The sequence below is a fragment of the Podarcis cretensis genome, assembly GCF_951804945.1.
Source record: "Podarcis cretensis genome assembly, chromosome: 3".
In the NCBI taxonomy this organism is placed as follows: domain Eukaryota; kingdom Metazoa; phylum Chordata; class Lepidosauria; order Squamata; family Lacertidae; genus Podarcis; species Podarcis cretensis.
In genome coordinates this window covers 52,396,542-52,419,888 of record NC_137172.1, presented here as the reverse complement: position 1 = coordinate 52,419,888, position 23,347 = coordinate 52,396,542, and the positions used below count along the sequence as shown (strand labels likewise).

Here is a 23,347-nt window from a genome sequence, read left to right as displayed (position 1 = left end):
TCTCTTTCACGGCATCCTTTTAAATTCTTGTACAGTACACAATCAACATTTCCCACTACCACCTTAGCATCCCCTTCCTTAATGCCACAAATTTGTCCTTTGGCGCATCAAAGAAGGAAAATCCATGCAGGGCTCGTCCTTGTTTTGTTCCTACCTCTTCGTTTTGGTAAGCTGTCACAGCTATAAACTGGGTCTCCGGGAAAGAATGACTGGTGATCATTCGCTGAGGGCCACCAACTCTCACTATATGAATCCTAGGCTCATACTTGTGCAAGGAGTTCAACATGATCTATCAATATAAGAAGAACAGTGGTCAGCACAGGCACAGCAGCAGAGAATGTTTGATATTACACTACTATATGGTGTGGGTTTTTCTTAAAGGATGATAAAGAGCAATTGACTAGCTTAAATATAAAAAAATGAGAGGGGGGGCAGCCAAGGTTTGTATAGAGCTAAGTGATACCCAGCATAAACTTACTGAAATAAATAGATGTGACTAATTTAAGTATATTGATTTAAACAACCCTATGCAACCAAACTGTCTCAATCGCTACCCTTATTTAAAATAATGGCCCAGTTCAAATGATCATATCTCAGCTTAATAAGATGAGATATTAACCAATATTTTGCCTGTGCATACAGTCCATTCATGGGTTAAGCAATCAAACCAAGAAACCTCTAATTACGGCAATCAGTTTCCCATTTCATCAAAATTAGGGAACTATAGTTACCAGCTTTGGAGAAAGTAAATATCTTAATTAAGCATTAAGTTGGTTTAATATCCAGGATACAAAGTGAGAAATGACAGTAAAGACCCACATGAAACTATCAATGGAAATCTTAAGTTTTCCTGATGATTGGAGTCTATTCTAAAGTTTCCAAAATTTGTCAATTGTCGAGCTAGCTCTCTATCCCACAATGTGCTACCACCTACTTTCTTAGTTAAACAGCACAAGCCTACTCAGGTGAATTCTGAAGCCCCCCTACATTCAATGAGTCTTACTGCCAGTTAAGCATGCATAGGGTTACAGTCTCAAGAGAGTTTTTTGAGGTTACATTTGTTAGTCCTTCTTGTACTTGAAAGTCACATGAAGACTGGTTACTCTTATTCCAAAGTGGCAGACCAAAGACTATAGAATGATCAGAGGCTAACTTTGCACTGGCTATCAACTAATTTCTGGGCTCAATTCAAAGTGCTAGTTTTGGCCTTTAAAACTTTCAAATCCCATAACTCCAATACTTCAAGGACCCCCTCTCTCCACATGAACAGACCTGCACTCTGCAATTGTCATCTGAACCCTTCTCTGTGTGCTTCTTCCACGGGAGGTCTGGAGGGTAGCAACACGAGACCGCCCGGTTGCCCATGTTGCCATCTTCCACAAATTTCTCCAAAGGTCTGAATTGGGCTTACATAGGTGCATATGCATGGGGTCTCTTCAGACAAAGTTGTGGAAGTTGGAAGAGGGGACAGGCAGAAGGCCTGACCCCAATGTCCCCACACTGTGGTCACTGAACACCTGAAACCAGCTAGCAATAAATGAACAAAAGGGGTAACAATGAGTAACACTGCAGCCTGGGAACAGGGGTCAAACCATGACCCCTGATGTGAGGAGTGTTACACTTACACAGTAGCCCCCCCCCCCCCCCCCAATTCTAGTCTAAAAAATATAGACACATAGAGAGACACACAGACCCTCTTTCTGGGAACTGCCAATCTCTTCACGAGGCTCAGAAAAACTGGTAGCCACTATTCTGTGAGGTAACTAGCATCTCCTACCCCAAATTCTGGAAACCTGCTCATATAGTGCAGAAGAAGGGGAGACGCTCCTCCAACCTCTCAGCACTGGACCTCTGCACATCACTGTGTCGTGAACTGGAAATGAGAATAAGGCTGTAGCCTTAAGCACGCTTAGTTGAGGTTCACTCCAAGCAAATCAGCAGCGTTCTGTCCTCAGGGTGGGGAAAACGTGCTTAGAAAGGGCGCGCGAAGCTTATTTCCCATTTCGGGAATGGGGCCTGTTCTATAGTGGCACCGCTCTCGCTTTTGAAGCGGGCAACCGCAGGAGGGAAGGGTAGGGAGGGAAGGCCGCCCCACCGGCCTCCTCGCCCAGGGTTCTTCCTCACCTGTCCGCCTCCGTTGAGCTTATTGGTGAGTTTGACCTTGCTGAAGGAAACGGGCGTCTTCATCCAGTGCGCGCCGAAGTTGGGCGAGTCCGGGTGGATGTAGACGCAGCTGGGGGCCTGCGGCTCGGGCTTGCCGCCGGGCACCCACTCGCCGTTCACGTACTTCCAGCGGTGGTTGTCGGCGGCCACGAAGTCCAGCAGGAAGGAGTACATGGCGTTGGGGTCGAGCCCGGACACGCTCGCCTTCAGCACGGGGAACATCCGCCTGCAGCAGGGAAGGAGACGCGAGGAGAGGCCCGGTAAGAGGCGGGCGCGCCCTCCGGCTAGGCCTCGGAGCCCCAGGAGAGCGCGAGGAGCGGGGAAAGCCCGAGCCAAGGGAGTGCCCGGCTTCGCGGAGAGCAAGGCCTCCCTCGGGCTTCCTTTCACACAGGTTCTTCAGGCCTCAATCCTCACTCGAGCCAAATAGGTCTGATTTCACCCCAACAGGACTAGGCTGTTGGGCTGCCGTTCCTACGCACGGCTGGAAGGAAGCCCCATTGGGGTTTACTTCCAAGTAAACGTGCAAGGGGTAAGGCTGGTCGACTTCCACTGGCTTCCACTAAAGCCTAGTGAAATCCACGGGACGGGATTTGCCATACAGGCTCGCCGTCCATTAGGGACCCCAAGCCGCCTTATTTTGAAAGGAAGCGCTGGCGTCCGTCCGATTCCTGGCGAATAAACAGTTTTAGGGACGAGGTGCAAATGTCTTTAGGAAATTACCACGGAGGTGTAAGCAGCCCATTGCCCTCAAACTATATGGAAGCCAATTCTATTGAAACGACTTGCGATTTGCATTTTGTTCCACATTGCCTAGGTCCTTTGATTTCACTGAAATTCAATTGCGAGTAATGTGCACGCTTGTAAACAAGAAACGGGAGAAGTTTTTGTTTATGTTATTTCTCCGATTTGGTTTTTAACGGGCTTACGGTGACATATAATGCTAGTCTTTAGGGTGCCGCAAGACCTTTTGTTGCTGCTGCTGCAAAGGACTAACAAAGGCTACGCCTCTGGAAATGACTGCAAAGCGTTGGATCCAGACCTTAGTTCCCTGCTTCACATAATCATGACTAACTTTTCACAGTGGTTTCAGTGGGACCTAGTTCAGGTAGCTTAGTTAGAATCCAACCAAATACTAAACAATAGCTGTTTGTAGGTTGATGGGAAATTCGCAGAATCAATAAACTGGAGGAGACAACATCACAGAGCAAATAGTCGGGGGTGGAAGGCAGTCGTTTTTAAAGACTGTCATAAAGCACTAGGGCCCAAGTTCTGAAATCAGTATAACATCTTACAGACAATAAGATGTAATGTAGTGTTGCTTTTATGTCAAAATGTTTGGAGCAAGAGTATTGAAGACTCTTTTTAAAGGATTGTCTGGAACCAGTTGCTTAGGGTGGTATTTAACTAGGCTTTGCTCAGGGTAGACCCACTGAAATTAATAGACATAATTGAGACATGTTAATTAATTTCAGTGAGTCTACTCAGAATAAAACTTAGCCGAAAACCATCCTTAGTTTTGCCTAGAATTCTCTGCGGGTTGAGTAAGTTTCCATTCCAAACTTACCATGCAAAACCTCATGGTTTTTCACCTGAGTTGTGGGGACCCTTTTCCGCCTTGCAGCAAACGCTCTGATGCAAATGGACGGAAGTTTGGCTCATCGCAAGGTGTATTTTGCAAAACGAGAGAGACGGCCGCCCAAAAGTGCGTGCAAAATTCACCTTGAAAGCACGCCACTGCAATGATAAGGACCTACACCTAAGGAGGCTTTCCAAGAGCAGCCGCTACCTTAGAAACGAAGCTGAGCTGTCTAGGGCAAGTAATTGAAGAGTGAGGTGAATGAGAACCAAAGGCCCTGCCTGAAAAGCTCACCAGAACGGATTGCAAACTGAATTTGTATAGATCAACGGAGTAGTAGCGAGAAAGAACTATTAAGGACGCTTTAGAGGACACGGGAAAGGGCGATGGGAAAGGGAGAGGACATGTAGCAGAAGGGGAGGTGGCCAAGAGGAAGAGAAAGGCAGCCAGCAACGAGGTGTGCCCCGCGGAAAACAACAACAGGAGGACACCGAGACGCGACAGGCATGTCCTCCATCCGTGATCTGAGCTACAGGAGGATTGGGAATAAATGCTATGAGTTTTTGCTCCTGTGGGGCAAGTCACTGGAAGCAGGGGGTGGATCTTGTCCACCTGAGACGGTCCACCTCCACCTGCCTGCCTTTCTCCTACCTTCCGTTCTTGGTGACGATCATCTCGTTGGTGAGCTCCTTGAAGCGCAGCCACAGCTCGCTCTCCTCCAGGGTGACGCGCAGCTCCCTCTCGGTGGGGTCGCCCTTCTCGCTGCCCGCCTGCAGCTCATTCTCCACGGCGCTTAGCAGGTGATCCACCCGGTACTGCAGGCTCTTGCCGGAGCTGTCCGTGCTCGGAGAGGTCATCCTTCCTTCCCGCCCTGCCCGAGAGCCTCCTTACTGAGCTAGCTCCTCCAGGGTATCAGGATGCCACGCTCTCCACCTTGGAGAACCTGTCCGGGGTGACCCCGCTCGAAGTTGCAAACGGGGAGGGGAGTATAGACGAAGTTGCAGGGGGAGGAGGGATCCGCAGGTTGGGTGCGGAGGGGTTAATTCCACTTGACCTCTGACAGGCGCTCCTCGAAACTGCTCAAGCGGGGAGCAATTACGTGGCCCCCTATAAGTAGCTTCCTGGTGACATCACAATGCCGACAGGGGGCTCACCTGATTGGAGGACAGTCTCTTTGATGTGTCCGGCCCGCCCACCTGATTGGCTCCCTGCGGTCATATCAGAACGTTGCCCGCGCGGGGGGGAAGCCTGTGATGTTAATTGCAGCCAGTGGGATTAAACGCGGTATTTTATGTAAATTTGCCCCCAAATGTTTGCACCTCTATCAAAGCCGCCGGTGGCTGGGGATGCTGCAGCCCCAGAGGAAATGGGCCATGTCAGCAAGAGCGCCATAACCAGGGAGCAGCATCCCCTTCGCCTGCCTTGGCAGCACCACCCACCCACCGGCAGATGCGCCGGGACCCTCCAGCAAAGAACAAGACGGCTTGGGGTCGAATAGTTGCGGCCAGACGTTGCCCCCACATTCAGACTTCCCTTTTCAAACTCTCATCTCCAGTGGCTCGGTGTTAAAACCACATTTCTACCCATATCAATACGATTCGATTCAAAGAGCAAGTAAATGGAGCTGGGCGGGGGTGGAAATAACAAATGCCGTCCTCTATGGTCGGCAGAGTTTTCCTATTTCCATGACAATCCTATGCATGTTCACTCGAAATATGTCCCATTGTTTCTAACGGAGCTCACTCTCAGATATATGACAAGCAACCTTAGCTAGTCTACAGCTCAGGCCTTTCCTCAGTAGTAGGTGGGTGTTCTTCTGCCTCTTTATGCCACCCTCGACCAGCGACCTGCCTCACAGGTTTTGCTCTTGGGTTTCCTTTCCTCGCTCGTATATAGGAAGAGGATTGGGCTGCAAGTTGAACGTGTTTGCTGCCACTATCTCTTAGGAGTCGCATGACTGGCTGGGGTGGGCACTGGGTTCCAGTCTGCTGATGCCCCATGGAGTGTGTGTGTGTGTGTGTGTGAAGTAGATGCCCAGTCAGTTGCCTGACGTGCATAGGAGTCAACTCCTAGGGACTGAGGTCCCTTTGCCCCATGGGCGTAGCCAAGGGGGGCGGGGGCAGCTGCCCCCCTAAATCAAGTAAATCAATAAAAAGGTTCTGCCCCCCTAACATGAAGCCTGCTCCACTTAACATAAATCCTGGCTATGCCCATGCTTCGTCCTCCCCCCCAAAAAAAAATCGAGCGCCCCCCCCCCAGTTGGTGGGGATTGCCATTCAAATTGTTTGTATGCGGCCGCATCTTGTGATTGATTATATGGGGAGGGGCTTACCTCCCCCCCCCCCATATTTTAATCAAGTTGTTACCCCTGCTGCCATGTAAACTCAAGGAAGAGAAGAAGTGGACAATTTCCCACCCTTTCCTACCAATGATAGGTCGAATTATATGTTCTATTTTAACTCAGAAACAAAGTATCTGCGGCTAATTATGGTGACTTCCGCGGGCGATGGTTCTTTGAAAGCTCAGACACCGCTGGAGAGAAGAGAGACAGGGACCTGGCCGTATCCTCAAATTAATGGTGGTGGTAAAACGCAGGAGGTGGGACTGGGTCTGCTGCATCCCCGGGGGCAGAATTGTGTCTTGGGACTAACATTGGAGTAAACAGACCTGGCTGCAACCCGAGAGAGAGAGAGAGAGAGAGAGAGAGAGAGAGAATGAATTTTATGTTGTGAACCGCCTGAAATTTACGGATAAAAGGCGGTATACAAATTTAATTGTTGAGATGAAAGGGCCAGCATGGCATCGTGGTTAGAATGTCGCATTGGGACCTGGGAGACCGGGGTTCGAGTCCCCTCCATGTCATGATGCTCCCTGGGTGACTTTGGACCAGTCACTGCCTCTCAGCCGAACCTACCCCACAGGGTTGTTGTGGGGATTAAAGGATTCATTGAGCAGGAGCAGCACCAGGTACAGCCCCTTGGAGGGAAATATGAATTAACTCCCCCCCCCCCACTACGCCTGCGCCTGAGGAAGTACCATAGAAAGATCCGGCCGTGGCCCCCAGCGCAGCGCTTTGGCGGAGCAGGGCTCCCTACTTTAGGTCGGTGCGCGGCTCCCGTTTTGCGAGACCCTCCTTGTTTTCCATGAGGCTCCCCGACCCATTTCCTGCCCATTGTGCCCTCCCGCTCCCGCCCCACCTTCCCCGCAGAGATTCCCACAGCAGAGCCATAAAACGTCTCCCTTCCTGGGAAGCCCCGACCGCCAAGTAGCCGTCGAGGTGCTCGCCCGCGCCGCAGTTCCTCTTTGTGCGCGCAGATGGCGGAAAAAACCCCGACGGCAAAGGGCAGCAAGAGCCAGTCGGAAAGGGGCCGTCTTGGTCGGAAGACGCAGCACATAAGGGCGCCGGGTTCCTTTTAGGCAGGCTGGACAGCAGATCGCAACTCTGCCAGGGGCAGCGCCACCGCATTTCTTAGACACCACCGTCCATCATTCACCGGTTATTCTAATACAATCTACATATGCCCAAAGCTTCAATGGGAAGCTTTGCGCATATGTAGATTGCATTAGATGATGGGTGTTCGCGTTACCCCAGGAACGCTCCTGGTCCTGAGCAGATAGGCAGGCAGATCCCTGCCTTGCCCCGAAGAGCTTCCAATCTTCCCATTAAGTATATACCGAGTCAAGCTTAGAAGTCTCTGGCCCTTCCATTCAGTTTAACTCATTTGGGCGAAGGAAGAAAAGAATACTACCCAACAGGGTAGGGTGGGAGAGGTATTTTCCAATAATAATAATAATAATAATAATAATAATGGCCATATGGAGCAGGGGGATTGGATCGCATATGGAAATGTGATAAGATAAACCAGTTCCCCGTGGGCAGATTTTCCCTGACCAGCCCTTTTCCCGGTGTGGTGGTGAGAGCACCGGCTAGGAGACCGAGCTTCAAATCCCCATTTAGCAATACAGTATATTGCTGCATTGCAGGGGGTTAGACTAGATGATCCTTAGGGTCCCTTCCAACTTGTATGATTCTGTGACTTTTATCTCCCCTCGAAACGAGAGCTGCGCAAAGAGCGTTCAGTTCGGCTGAGTCTCGAAGGTGGCTCAGCCTTCCGAGCGGGCTGCCGCCGTGTTCCGGGTGGACCAGCAGCAGCAGCCCCTTCGGCTTCTGCTGCTCCTGCGGGCAGAGGAGGGACGAGAGTCCTGGCGGAGAGGCGAGAGGACCGGCTTGTGGCGCGCCAGCGTCCCATAAAGCCCCCTTGTCCTTTTCTCCTCGAAAAACTCAGGGAAAAAGTCACGCAACTTCTAGGAACGTGGAGATCCTGAAACAACTCGGGTGAATCAATCCCATTCCGGCCATTTTCTCAGGTTCAGTAAAGCAATTTCAGTGGAAGCGGAGCTGCATAGTCCAGCTTAGTTAGCCAAACGATCTACAGAGCAGTTTAGGCTCGGTCCTTGCCGTTAAGACCGTGATTCGATGGATGCTTAATTCTCAGTACATCGGATTTGGATCGCAAGCGCAACCCCAGGCGCTCCTGACACCATTACTTGGACTAGAGAGGCCCACTTGATGTCGCTGGAAAGCACAGACCCATCATGCCCAGGCTTCCTGGGAAACAGTCCGAACTCAGTGGGACTCATAGTTCTGCGGAGACAGGCGGAGGGTTGCTGGTTCTAGGGGCTGAAGGAAATCCTCCTTTTTAAGAAACTCATTCCTTGAGTAGGATAGAACGTGTGTGTGTGTGGGGGGGTATATTAGTATAATAAATTAATACACTCACATTATAGGGAGGAGGGGGAGGCATTAATCTGTATATATAGGTATATTAAAATTATCTTTATCATCATCATCCCACCTTTTTTCCAGACAGGAACTCAAAGTCGCTTAAATATAAAGTCGCTTCAAAGTCGCTTAAATATAAAATAGAATAATATAAGAAATAAACATTTCACGTATACATATATAGATGTACACACATACTATACACTCAGAGAGAGCGCGCATTAACAGGCTATTGCTTATTGAGGTTTATTCAAAATACAGAATTAAGTCCCACTGAGCTGAGTAGGATTTACTCGCTTGCAAGTGGGCGAAGGGCTGTCTTATGCTTTTTCAAATGGTTGCCTCTTCCTACAAACACGCGCCCATCTTGACCCAACACGCAACAGCGTACAGTAAACGTCCACTTACTGCAATTACGTTTGTTTCCAAACAAGTTTGCTTAGCATCTCAACCTAGCGACGAGAAAACGGACTGGCCGGTAAGCACGTGTAAATGCTATCCTCTTGCTGGAAAAAAAAATCAATTTGGGGATACTGAGCTGAATTTATTCACAATCTATATAAAAATGTGGTATTAATAACTCTTAACCTATGAGAGATATTTGTATCGAACCAGCAATACCGATGAAACAGAAGGAAGGAAAAAACAACCAAGTCGCTTATAACACACACGCATCCCATACATAACTGTGATACGGAACACGCAAGCACACTTCTAGACACGGATGTAGTTCCACAAGTTACAGCAAAATAAGTGAGAAAGAAATACAGTACGCTGAGAAAGTTATTAACTTGAATACAACGTCATTTCGAACTTCTAGACTTTCTGATGAGGAAGGCGCAAGTCAAGCATTCAGTCTAAAGTGTGAGCAATCTAATTTGTATTGAGTTTATGCTGTAAACCGCACTTAGGTCTAGGGCGGTATACTAATTTAAATAAATAAATAAATAAATAGCTTTGAAATGTTAAAAAATATATTGCATGGCTTGTTCAAAGTGGAGATCTGTTTGGGCACGATCCGGACAACACTACTCATTTGTAAATCTGTTGGCGTTCAGAGGGAAATGCTTAAACACCGGTTCAGTTTTCTTCCGTGGAGCAGCTTGCGTCGCACTTTTTGAGCAGAGAGAGATGCGCTCCGGGGCTTTTGAATTCTGAAGGATCGCGTGGCGGTGGCCGGACTCAGACCTCATTGGGCTTTCAAATCCCCCTCCATCTTCTCCCCTCCCCCGCCCTCCCCGCTCCTGTTTAATGCCCATCGCAAAGCGAGGCGGTGACGTTTTACTTTGCCGCTAGTAAAGACCCCTTGCGGAATATTTGTTTTGTTAAGCGGAGCCGTCAATAGCTTTTCCCCAAAGAGCCCTTAGCCCCGTTCTGTAGACGGTGTTTGCGCGCCAGCGAATCTTGTTGAGGTTCAGCTGCTACTGCGCAATCCTGCGCCTGCCTATACTGTACAGGAGGAAGCCCGTTGGGTTCAATGGAGCCTACTTCTAGGACGCGGGCTCCCACACGTCTACTCAGGAGTAAGCCCCGCTAAGTTCAAGGGGGCTTCCTCCTCTCAGGCCAGTGACATATAGGATTGCCACGTTCGTGGCTTTACATGGGGCCATAGGAACCAACTCTTAGGGGCCGAGGTCACTTCGCACCCCCTAAAATATTTGAGAGGTCTAAGCCCCCCAAAGTTGATGGGCATTGCCAAAGGGTGTGCGTGCACCGTGTCCTGTGGTCGATTAAGGGGAGCTTACCTGCTCGCCCCCATATTTTATTCTAGTTGGCGCCCCTGCTGCACCTTTGCAGCTACTTGGTCACAGGAGCGAGACATTAAAGAATGACAGAATCAGAGCAGGGATCCGAGGGTCATCTAGGCTAACCCCCTGCAATGCGGGAATATTCAGCTGCCTCGGACGGGGATCGAACCCACGACCTTGGCATTGTCAGCAGCGCGCTCTAATCAGCTTAGCTGACCAGTCTGTTCCTGAAGAAGCCCCCGCCTCTCAGCCCCGCCCCGGCCTTTGTGATGAGGCGCCCCTGGCCCTTCTCCTCCCCATTTTTTCCCCTGAGTGATCTTAATGGCACTTTGGTTCTCAGGGAAGAAAGGCAGCTCCCCACCTTCGCAGCCTTTTCAGCAGGAGCTGCCGTGCATGACCGTTTATAGCCAAAAACTTCCTCTAGCCCCACGGCTGTAAAGTCTCCCGATTTAGATCGCGGCTCTCCTTTCGTTACGCTAGGCGAGGGACGCGGTCTGCTCTCTCGCGCTCTCCAGCCCGGCTTGGTGCCGCTCTTCCTCCGGTACCTCCTCCTTCCCCGCTGACCAGGCTCTTTCGCTCCGAAGGATCAGATGCAGCCAGTCCGAAAGGTGCTTGGCGAGGGTGTCGGCTCTTGAGGATGCGCAAAAACCCTTGATCATCCCCTGTCAGGTGAAAGCAAGTCCTCCCTGATGTCAACAGGTGTTTGTCCAGTGCAAGGATTTACAGTACCTGACTTGTCTATATGCCTGCGAATTTAATTAAATTTATTCTATCACATTTCTACGCCAACTTTCCCTCCAAAGGAGCTCAAGGTGCGATGTACAGGGTTCGCTTCCTCCCCATTTCATCCCCACAACAACCCTGTGAGGTAGGTCAGGCTGTGAAATGGTGACTGGCCCAAGGGAACCCATTGTGCTTTGTCTGCCAAGTGGTCCCAACACTCTGACCATTACATTGCACTGGCTCTCGTGGAAGGAGAGGGGCGTTTACTGCTCCATTCAGGTAACAGGCAAAAAGTGTCTGTTGCCTTTCCAAAGTCATGCTGAAACCAGTGGGACTTCTGAAATTAGCTATATAATTATCATTTTCAAATAAATAAATCTCATTTTTCATGAAGGAGTTTAGTGCAGGGTTGAGCAGACTTCGTGGGTGGCCACAGAGGTGTGTGCATGTAAGGCCGGGCACTTGTCCCCTTCAGAATCCTAACTATATTTATTTATTTTAATGCACGCGTGCGTGCGCGCGCACACACACCGGCTGGTCAGGAAGAGATTTAGTGTGACCTGAGCGGCTGCCAAATTCAAACTCTCTGCACTTTTTTTTTTTTGGCGGAGAGCCTTCCTGGGCCAGCAAGCAGTTTGGGTGAATGCTGCTTGTTCCAATCTAATGATGCTTCTGCAAATCTTACAAGCTTTGGAAATCCTAAAAATGCCATGATAATATCAGCAAAGGCATTGTGGTGCCTTTTTTGTGACCAGGTGAGCTGGACCCAGCTCTGCTTTTTGAGGGACAGGTAGCAGGGATGTGGCCCAGAATAGAAGCCAAGAGTAACCCAACAGAAGAGAAACCAAGAGTGCTGACAAGGTATGCCAGAAATGGGTAACAAACATCCTTTTACTGGGAGACAGAAAGTTAATGCTACTGCTTTGATGGGTTGAAGGTTAAAAGAAAGGCACAAGGATTTTCTATATAAGGTTGCTAGAGAAAGCAGAGAAGCAGAGCTGCTTGTATTTGTATAGCTGAGGCTATCTGCAACTATTTCAAAAAGCAGAAGGCTGCTAGGGAGCCCCAGACACATACTGAAGATGCATTTGTGAAAGCTAACGCTTCCATGAGATTCTCTGTTTTAGCAGATGAAACAGCAGCTATTTCTGGCCTAGAACAGCTGTCTCCAGGTGTAAGATTTGTGGAAGAAATTGAAAGGAATGCACCTGTACATGCGGAATTCCTTGCTGTTAGGCACAGCCAATGAAATCTTATCTGCTTGTTCCAATTTTGGACTAAAGGTCAATAAGCTAGTTGAACAAAGATATGATGATTGTACAGCCATGGCAGCAAAAATGATGAGGTTCAAGCATACATCAGGGCAATATATCCTCAGGCATCCTTTGTCCTCTGCCTATTCCCTGGGATTGTAAATGATCTAAACAGTGAAAGTAATGTCGTGAACTGCTCTGAGAACTATTAGTATAGGGCAGTATACAAATTTAATAAATAATAATAATAATAATAATAATAATAATAATAATAATAGGATGTGCATAAAATACAGGACACTATGAAAGCCATCATAACTTTTCCCCCATGAGAGCATCCAAAGACAATATCTAATACCCAACATACCAAGGCTATGTGAAACATGGTGAACTAAAAAGTCAGAAAGGTACACAAGTATTATCTCAGAACTCAAACTACAGTATTAGCAGGATCAAGCAACACCAAGACAAAATAACTTTTGTAGCAGTTGTGTGCTTCAAGGACATAAACTTTTATTGTCTATTTTGTGCTCATAAGCAAATATTCTTCAGTACTGGAGATGGTCGTTCAAGCTCTGAAATCTGTGAAAGTTAGATGTAATGGAAATAAAAGCATATGTATGAGACTTGCTGGGAGTTATAGAACAGCATAGGAACGTAGTGAGGAGACCTACAGCACAATAACAGAGAAGTGGAAGAAAGTGGCTGTAGAACTTAAGACAAACCACACAACAGAAAAACTGCCAATCATCTCAGTCAGTCCACAGAGTTCTACCAATGGTCCATCTACATCATGGGTAGGCAAACTAAGGCCCAGGGGCCAGACCCTAACCCTTCTAAATCCGGCCAGCAGACAATCCGGGAATCAGCGTGTTTTTACATGAGGGACAGTGGACCAGCCTCCTGCTGAAAATGTTTGCTGACCCCTGATCTACATTCTCTGCCTGGATATGCTTATTACCTCACTGAAGTGAGGTTGCAGGGATGAAAACCAAACTGCTTACAGTTTGCTAAAAAAACAACCCAAAACCTTGCACAAAGACCACACCCATTTCCATGCATCCTTGTCTCTGCTATTCTGAAGCCGCTTTGCACGCACACCCTATGATGATGTATGTTACTGTATCTTTTAAGAGGAATAGACTCCTAAGAGTAAGCCTTTCAGTTAGTTTGTTGAGTTAGAGGTTAAATTCAGCTGATGGATGTTTGGTGTTTGCTTGTTATATACAATATCTCTTCTAAATTGCTACGTTGAATCTGTAACTTCGTGTTGAGGGCAACACATGGTACCAGAAGTGAAATAAATTGTGTGAAAGTGCTGAGGAATGGAACAAGGAGAAGTTTGTCAAGATGGGAGAGGGGGAGTGGTGGGAAAACTTTGACTGAAGCAGGGATGGAGCTAATGAAGAGAGCACAATGACAGACCTGTGCTATATAGTATAGAGACATGCCATCTGAGGACAATGCTTAATGCATCTACTAGAGTGGACTGCAGTCTACAAATCCAAATGCCATAATATGTCTAGTGTGTCACAAGACTCTTTGTTGTGTTAGCCAGACTTCCTCAACCATGGCCCTCCAGATGTTTTGAGACTACAGTTCCCATCATCACTGACCACTGGTCCAGCTCGCTAGGGATCATGGAAGTTGTAGGCCAAAAACATCTGGAGGGCCGAGGTTGAGGAAGCCTGTGTTAGGCTGTAGTAAGCCCCATCTATGCTAGTTCTATACACACATACCTTGACCTCAGTGGGGCTTACTTCAGAGCAGAAAACCTATATTCCTGCATAGTCATGTAAACTGGTCTAAGTAAGTTGCCAGAAGTCACTGGGACTAAACAGGCTTGAATCCACAGATGAATTGTACTGAGCATGAGGATGTCACTGACATTAACTTTGAAAAGCTGCACATAGCAAAGGCTATTATGTAGACACCTCAGACTCTAAACACTTGTCAAGGGGGAACAGCTCTATTAATTTCAGTGGAATTAGCTGTACTTTCACATCATAGCCTTGACCTGGATGCTCCCCCACCATCGGGCTCTTGTGATCAGCCAGAAGTTCTGTAAGCTTTTCGGAATCTTTGCCTTTACAATGGGATGGTCCACTTGTGTGTAATAGCAACTGCCTCCATCAGCACACAGCTAATCTACTTGTGCCCAGAGTTTATATAACAGCTGATTCCCACAGCCATATTGTCATGTTGATAATATGTGTTGAACATTTGAGAGTGATACGATCATAATGTTTGCTTTCTTTTACCCTTGTCTCAGCTCAAGCCACATTTACTATGTAGTAAACGTAGGTTGAATTTTATTCCTCATGAAACATTCACATAACCACTTCACCATACAACCCAGATAAAGTATGACCACATCCTCACATTTCCACTTTGGTCCTATGAATTGGTTCCCTCACCTTACTTAGTGCCTGCTGTAGTATGATTCTTGTGGTACCTTGAAGACTAACATACATTATTATAGTGTCTTGCAAGGCAAGTTCAGAACCAATGATCTGAAATCAGATAGCGGCTTGTTTATCTTCCCTGTAACTTTATGGTTCTGAGTTTCTTGGTCTAGACAAGGTAACCTTCCCTCTTCCATCAAACATGTCAAGGAACATGGTTGTCCTCTATTGTCCTTTTGGTGCATGTTGAAGACATTTCTCTTTCAACAAGTCTTCAAAGTGGAGACTTTTAGCCCAGCTGCTTTCTGTATTGGATTGGAAATCGATTTTATATAGGTGGTGTGTGTGTAGTTGAAAACCGTTTTTACATCCAAATGTTTTACCTGTTTTGATAATATGCAGTTGTTATTGTAAGTTTTTATTGCATTGTAAATTGCTTTGGGGTGTCTGATGGGAAGTGATACATAAATGAAATTGATGACGACGACAAAACAACAACAACAAGAAGAAGAACAACAAGGTAGTAAACAAGCTCAGTCAGAGATCTAAGGCGGAACATAGTGGGGCTGACTGCTGAATGAAGATGCCTAGGACTGAGCTCCATGGGTGCACTCCACAAACCAGCATGAATTAAAGCCAACAAGCTGCTGAATCTACCCAGTGTTAGATACTGATATTCAATTTCACTGAAGTGAATTGAATGGAACTGTTTTAACTCTAGGTACCTTGTTTATACTCCTGATTTGCGGCTTCAGCTGCTGGGCTCAGTAACATTTCTCTTCCATCCCCTGCCTCCCCTTTGATCAGGCAATTTTTATTTTTTGCAAACTCTCTTCTTGAAAAAATGAATTTTAGCAAACCTCTCTGGCTTTTTGTTTTTGTGCTTCTCTCTCAAGACTTTGTGCCCCTACAGTTTTGCAAAGCCTGTGAGAGGGAGGAGGGGCTCTGGGGGCGGAGGTTGCTGGCTCAGGAGGACCTCGGAATCCTCACCTTTTGGCTGTCTCAAGTACTTGTCTGCCTCAAAGCTTAATATGATGCAATTAATGAACAGCCATCCTCCGCCCTTCCTGCCTGTCTCAAGACAGATGTGCTGACAGGATGGCACCTTCTTTAAAGGAATTCAGTTTTATGGAAGGTGATGGGCACAAAGGCAGAAGGGGCGGCAAAGTGTTTTGGTGGGACTCCAGGTCCTTAAACGTTGTTATTTTCTACTGCAGAAGACTAGAAGCGTTTATGGAAATCAGAAATGGAAAATGGTCAGTCTATACCTGTAGGGGCCAATAATAACATAACATTATTTCATTATATCATTTATGAACTCCTTCCTATAAAGCATCCCAAGGCTTTTAAGATTGTTATCTGAACAAAATGCCAGCTGAAACCTGTAAGGCTAGCTATTGGGTATTCAATTAATAAACATTATTCTATCCCTTGGTGCCCTTCCATTATCCTTCCCGTGGAGATTCTGCTGCATTTTTTCACATCACATGCTGATGATAAATGTGCACAGTATAATCAAGTGCACGCAACCTGCTGCTTTTGCACCAAGTTATATATTTCATTTTATACCATAAATGCACCAGCACCAAGTGACTCCAGTGTGCTTTCACACAAAGGACTGGGGCATTATTGCATTCGTTTAGTCATTTCTAAAGGCCAAACGACATGATAGCAACATGGAACTGCTCCAGCCACATGAGAAGGAGGAAACTTTAAGGGCAAAAGGGACACATGGTGAAGAAATAGACTGTCCCTCTTGCTTCTCTCCTTGCAATCTTTCTCTGCAAGCTATAGGTGTGTGGTGGTGTGGGAATGTTAAGGAAGGTAGGAGAGGATTAATACATTCTACAAGTGGGGCGGCAATTTATGCACTCTGTACACCTAATGCCCATTTTGCTGTTAAAAACTTAAGCTATTCATTCCCACTTTTACATCATAGCAGCAGGTTCATGTTCACAGATATTGATCTCTATCACATCTTCTTGGGCCCTGAGGAGCTGGTGCTTCAAAGACTTGAGCAGGCACCCATTTCACTGTATACTCTGCAGCTTCAAGGAGGCTACTGATGGGCCTGCTTTGTTACTGCAGCAAATGTTTCAAGTGTTTTTATTAAGTGGTAGCAGACCATTTAAGTATCCCTGCCCTTGAACTCCCTCCTTGCTCTTCTCTTTGGTATTAGTTCTTCCAGTTACAGATTATTTGTGAAAATGCAAGGCGCATATTCCCTTCTGCAAGTCCTTGTTGCTGGGTGTGAACTACCTTAATCCTAACTCTGATCTATGTCACACATCACTTCTCACTTCCTTAATATCTGAACTGCAACCATTTACACTCCCCTCTGTTTTTTATTTTAGGACACAAGAAAAATCTGCTAAAGCTGCTGCAAGCCTCTAATCACTTTCCCCAAAGCATTCCTATTGAATTTGACAGGTTTTGTATTCGTTATATATACTTAAGTACTATTATCCCAGTCCTAAATAGGATCTGACAACTTCAGTTAAACTTATTAGGATTGCAGCCCTCATATATTATACCCAGGGTCTTCTGTAGCCAGTTGCTGTACTACTAACTTCCCATTCATATCAAAGGTTCTGCATTAGCATGAGATGCCAAAGAGGAAATTGCCAATTGCTGAATTCTCTTACAATATGCTCGGAGTCTCTTGCCCAACTAAATAATTGTGCCATAACTATGTGGTACAGTCTGAAGAGTTTACTTGGATAACTAAGAAAACTCATTTATTTGTTTTTTGCTTATACCAGCCTCAATCCAGAACCACTGGAGTGCTGTCCTGATGGGATGCAGGAGAGCGGGAATAATCTTTCTGCTGTGAATAATCCTATTCATGTGTGCTGGTTCTTTGTTTTTAATCAGGATAGAGGCACACTCCAGTGCTGGAGAAGGGGAGTGCACAGCTTTCAATAAAAACAATTATATAACAACAACAATAACAACAATTTATTTATACCACACCCATCTGGCTGGTTTTCCCCAGCCACTTTTGGAGTGCCCATCACAAGTTTATGTTTGGTGTCTCTTTCTTGTTCTGACTGTCATATAAGGTTCAGTGTTAGGTCACTTACTATTTGCTGTTGTAGGTTCTAGTAATGCGATTAATGGAGGTTAAAAAGTAATAATGCATGGAGGTTGGAGGAAAGTGTTGGCCCTTTGTCTCCATGACTGGAAGTACCACATTGTTTCAAAGATGTGCTTCCTACATTGTTCTGCATCCAGATGTTGCCGGCCTACAGCTCTAACCGTCAGTGGCGTAACGTGGGGGGTGCAGGGGGGCCGGCCGCACCGGGTGCAACATCTGGGGGTTAGGGTTAGGGGGCGCAAATCCACGGGTTAGGGCGCACAAATTACTTGCCTTGCCCCGGGTGCTGACAACCCACGCTACGCCACTGCTAACCGTCCCTGAACATGGACCATGCTAGTTGGGACTGATGGGAGTTGTAGTCCACAAGGCCTAGAAGACACCATGTTCGCTATCCCTGGAGTAGACGATACTAGTGTAGATGGACCAGTGGTTTGACTCAGTGCAGGGCACCTTCACATGTCTGCCTTTTACACCACCTCTTTACTGCAACAAGCACCACCAGCATAGCAGATTGCCATGTAAAAAGTGTGGCAGTTTAATCTGGGAAGGAAATCCTCTAACATTACTTGCTTGCCAGGAAATTTCCATGGTCCCCTGCCTCATTCAGAGGCAGCAAAAGTGAACTTGGCTTCTTGCTGTGGTGGGGGTGAGATGGGGGGTAGGTTTGCTGGTGAAGGAGCAGTTGGCAACCCAGAGAAGTAGGTGACATGGAAAGAGGAGAGCCAGGGAGCAAAACAGAGAAAGTGAGACTGTAATTACAGGAAACAGCCAGGATGCTTTAAAGTACTTAACATACCCAGGGGGCAATATACTACCAAACCTTCACACATTTCTAGGACCTGGGGGTAGCTTCTTTCTGATGTGCCCTAGGGAAGGGTTTCTCCTTCAAAGACTATTTAGGGGTTAAGTAATATTCATAAAGGCCAGTTTGGGGGAGATTACCCCCACCCCCCACAGGTTTCTGTGTGTCACCTTACTAATGCACAATAAAAATGTCGGCAACCAACTATTCAGTATAGAAGATTTAGGTGAACTTGCAGAGCATGTTGTAATGTGATATCGAAAGGATATAGAGAGAGAAAAAAGTAGATGAAAAGAAGCCTGTTTGAAGGAAAGAAATGGAAATTAAAGAGTGTGTAAGAAATGAATAGGAGAAAAATGGGTGGGAAATTATATATGAAAGACTCTTGACGAACTTTAAACTTTCTATGGGACACAGGGAATCTGTTTTTATTCACAGGTTGCTTGTGATGGATCAGTGTATTTTGCTTTCCAAGAATCTACAGCATCTGGATTGCACTATCATGTGGGCATATATATGGCAGCTTCGAGGTGCTGGGATGTCTTTTATGGAACATGGAAGCAAAGGGACCATACAGAAGCAGGCAACCAGCACTATAACTTGGGCTAGACAATGCAAGCATGTATTTTTCTAAAGAGCGCAGTGGCGTAGAATGCTCAAATAAGATGGAACTGGTGCACTGCCTGTTATTAAAACTGCAACACCACATATAAACACCCACCCACATCAAACCCAAGCGAGAAATAACCAACCACAAAACAATTTCACAAGCTCTAAAACTGGAGACTGATCAACTGTGCAGGCAATAGTTTAAACTGAATCCATCATTTATGGTTTGCTTTCTAAAAATTTGCAGCTTGCTTTAAACTTTCAAGCATAGCTGAAGTATCAGAAGATTGGTGTATATTCACCAGGGATAATTCCTTTTTCCTTGCAGCAGCTATTTTGAATGGGAGCCAGGAACCAGCCCAAGGTGTCTTGTCGTCTGAGGAGAAAGACAAGAGCTCCTACCCCACTTTCCATGTACTGTACAAAAGCCAATGCGACTGGCAGATGAATCTTCTTTGAACCCTAGTGGTGTTCCTCACTGAGGGTAGCAGGTGAGCTTAGAGGGAGCATGGTAGGCCACCTTCTGCACCTAGAGCTGTGTCCTCCAGTGCTTCACCAGCATCTCCCACTTCCATCCTCTGCCACTCCTCTCACTTGGCCTATAATGTAAGGGCAAATCTTTGAAGGAGCTGTGGCAATCGGTGGCCCCAGAGGAAAGGCAGCAGGCATTGTGGCATCAGCATCCTCATGACTATACATTTGAGCAAGAGAATCAGTTTAATCTACCTAGAAACCAGTGGCAGGCATTTGAGCAAAACTGCAATACCTCACAGCACATGATGGTTAAGAATTGTTGGGAAGCTAGGCACTCTGAACACCACGTGTTTCCTTAAGACTATATATCTGATCACTTGTAGCTGTACAAAACCCAAAGGCAGAAATCTTTTGACGTGGGTATTAAAGTGCCAAGATCAGGTAAGTTTCGGGGAAGCTACCACACACTGTCAGAAAGTTTCTCTTCTCTGCTGTTAGCCATACAGTGAAAAATTTACAGGCATAGCTCATAAATCTTTCCCTTCACAGCTAAAAAAGCGCTTTGGGGTGGGGGAGGAGGTCATGTGCACTGGAAGATGCACAACTGTTGTCATTGCTCAAGTCAGATGTATTTACCAGTCCAGTCAGTCTTTGCACATAGAACTGGCTGTGTGTGCCCACTCATCGTCTTTTGCCTCAGGCAGCCGAATGTCTTGGAAAGGATTTGCCCTTGCCCCCTGCATCATGGCCCCAATTCAAATCGCTCTCTAGTGGCTTCCAGTCATGGAACTCCCACATGACCCCTAAGGTTGAAGAGCAAGACCTAGAGAAGAGAGCAGGTAACCTGGAGGGTTAGCCCAGCACTGACTGAAGCCTATTAGGGGATGAAATACTCTTGTAAACATATCATAGACAAGTCCCTTTGGAAATGATGATCTCGCAATTAAAGTTGCCACATTCAGTTTCTGAAGTGTGTGTTCCTGCAAGGCTGGTCTGTCTCTTGTGCCCTCTGGCACTGGTGTGGTGGTGGAAGAAAGAACCTCAGAGTTTCTGGGAAGAGTCCTTAGTACATGTGAATGTTGGCAAAGAAATGTGTTTAAGAGTAGGGAATGGAAGGAACAGTCATTTGTGCTCTTCATCCTCTTAATTAATGAAAGAATGATAGTATTATCTTGCACAACTTGGAATTTAAAAGTGTTGTTGTTTATTTATTAAAAAAAGTATTTATCACAACTGATGCCCCTACAGATTTAAGCAACACAGTGGAAAGGATGCAAAGGGTTGTGGGGGTTTTTAGGAATTAAAACAAGACTTGCATATGGAGTTATGAGAGAGAGAGAAAATAAATGCATAACAATAAATCACATTTTTTGGAGAAATACATTGCAATGCCCAATATTTCAACAAAGAAAAAAAGAACCCTATGCATTAATAAAAGCTATATAGTTATCTTTTCAAAAATGTTCTCAACTTTTAAGTAAAGAAAGGGATGGTAGGGGAACACTTAAACACACACCAATCTCAACACTAATCACAATAATCTACAGAGCAGATTATTTTCAAAAGATCCCGCTTGTAGTTACTGTTTTTCACTGTTGATGATGGAGTCATTGTCAACATAATTTGTCCAATATGTGTTTAATGGTGTGGTTTCCTAAAAAGCAACAATGTACAGTTCAGCTGTATATTAATAAATTACGCCATATGGTATGATCAATTTAACAACCAAGAAAATAGCATATGCGCATGAACAGTAATATAAGCTTGAGTAACAGCTGTTTCACAATGCCAACAATTGTAGTACTGATCCTCTATATAAATAGCTGGAAAAAGCATGTACTTCACAAAAAATTATTTTTTACCTCTGAGATAAAAGGCCTAATTGACTTGTATTGCAAAAAAAAATTACACACACATACACGATTAGATTAATTTGAAATGTATGGCAGGTACTGCAAATTTGGTCTGTACAGAATTATAGTAGCATTGAGAAGAGATGTATGAAAACTGCATTTTTTTATTTTACAGAATGCCCATTCACATTAAAGACCCATTGTTTCCTTTCCAATAAGGTTTCTTTTAGATGAACCTGATAAACCAGGTTCTGTGAATTACTGACATCATAGTAAGTAATGGACTCGATAGAGGAAAGGAAGAAAGAAGTATGAACCTACCACAACTTGAGCATAGAGAGCAACATCTCCCAGAGTTAAAGGCACAGGAACCATTTCAGGCTGGGCAAAGGTAGAGATGTTATGAGTTTCAACTCTATCAGGGAAACTGAAAATAACATTATTAGAAATTACAACTTTATTTAAGTTGTGATATCCATCTACCAGGTAAAAGATTGAATGGACACAAGCCTCAGTCTACAGGTTACATGTACTCACATTTCAAGAACACTTCTATCTTTATGTTGCTTCAACATCTTTTTGTTTTCTTTCAAAATTCTTAATGTTTTGGTGGAGTCCTTGCAATGCATTTCCTGCAGGTTTCTACTTACTAAAGATGGAACCAAGTTTTCCTCTATTAAGCTGTTGCTCTGATTCATTCCAGATCGTTGATGGAAATTTGGATACAAATAATTCATCTTGAGACAATGAAAACAAAATTAGTATAATGCAAGGCTTTTAAAAATGTCATTTTGAAGCAATTAAAATGATTAAAAATGAGTCTAACATGAAATCTTAACAATTCTATTTACTAAATTCAAAACTCAAACCTACTGCTATTTGAACCTTAAAAGAGGAGAACTGTGGATACTTCTAACTTAATACAGTTGACCACACACAACCTCCAAAGTGTCAGGTCGGGGTGTGTGTGTGCGTTATGAAGGATCGGGATGGCTCCCATTATCATTTTGTAGTAGTTGTTAATACACCCATCTCTCAGGCATTTTTTTCTGGTTCTCTTCCAAGATTCACCTACTGGTAGTGAAAACTCTTACTCTTGTCAGCTGTGCCCTGCTGCTTCAATTGCTGACCAATCTCAAACAGGGCCAGCCCATCCATAAGGCAGACTGAGGCATCTGCCTCAGGTGGTAGAATCCAAGGGATGCCTCTGGCACGTGCTGCACTGATGCCGGAGAGGCAAGGAGAATCAGCTGCAACAGGATCCAGGTTCCGGCAAGATTGCTGTGACATTTTTCAGGGCTCTCGCAAAACAGACCCAGAAGCTACAGCTGTGCCCATGTAAGCAAGGCTTTGGCGGGGGAGGCAAGTGGCGGGAGACAGCGTGTGGTGCACGTTCAGAGTAATGCCTTCCCATTTCGCCTTAGACAGCAAAACAATGTGTCTTTCCTGCTAAAGTACACGAGCAAGCATGGCTCCTGGCATTCTCCACCTTACTTGGTTAGAACTAGGATTTTTCCTATTGGGCACATATTTCCTGCAGTAAATGTAGGTTCCTTATTTTCCTAAATACAGTTTCCATGTGGTTATATCCCGGGTAAAGTGTGCTCTTTGAACAGCGATTCAGTGCTGAGTTCAACATCCACTGGTGTGTTTAAGTGCTAAATGCCATTAACACACTTTGGGGAATTATTTCTTAAAACTCCACAGGTAAGTCAAGTTTACTTTAGTGTTATAACCTTTAGGTTAAACAGCATAAAGTATCAAGTGGCATAAACAAAGACATGAGCCTAATTCAAATCAAAGGCATATCGAATAATGTTTGCCTGTATAGAATGCAACATTTTTCATAGCTGATTGT

General features: G+C 45.6%; 2 protein-coding genes and 1 long non-coding RNA gene across 9 annotated transcripts in view; 1 reads left to right on the top strand and 2 right to left on the bottom strand.

The window, feature by feature from the left end:
- TBXT (T-box transcription factor T) overlaps positions 1 to 5,095 on the bottom strand; it is a 12,011-nt gene extending 6,916 nt beyond the window's left edge. The window contains exons 1-3 of one of the 2 annotated variants that reach the window (XM_079971908.1): positions 4,391 to 5,095; positions 2,125 to 2,389; positions 155 to 289 (exon numbers count right to left, since the gene is read on the bottom strand). In XM_079971908.1, coding sequence (XP_079828034.1) covers positions 155 to 289; positions 2,125 to 2,389; positions 4,391 to 4,596 — 606 coding nt within the window. In that variant the 5' untranslated portion in view covers positions 4,597 to 5,095. The remainder of the gene's footprint in view (positions 1 to 154; positions 290 to 2,124; positions 2,390 to 4,390) is intronic. The other variant, XM_079971907.1, reaches the window with a different exon arrangement.
- On the top strand, positions 2,329 to 23,347 carry LOC307213795. The gene is made up of 3 exons (XR_013837694.1): positions 2,329 to 2,423; positions 19,491 to 19,653; positions 22,555 to 23,347. It is a non-coding gene; the product is annotated as an uncharacterized lncRNA (long non-coding RNA).
- Positions 20,818 to 23,347, bottom strand: part of LOC307213759 (uncharacterized protein) — a 50,932-nt gene continuing 48,402 nt past the window's right edge. For all 6 annotated transcript variants that reach the window (XM_079971896.1, XM_079971900.1, XM_079971895.1 and 3 more), the window contains 3 exons: positions 22,027 to 22,226; positions 21,811 to 21,916; positions 20,818 to 21,290 (listed from right to left, as the gene is read on the bottom strand). In XM_079971896.1, the coding sequence (XP_079828022.1) occupies positions 21,216 to 21,290; positions 21,811 to 21,916; positions 22,027 to 22,226 (381 nt within the window). In that variant the 3' untranslated portion in view covers positions 20,818 to 21,215. The remainder of the gene's footprint in view (positions 21,291 to 21,810; positions 21,917 to 22,026; positions 22,227 to 23,347) is intronic.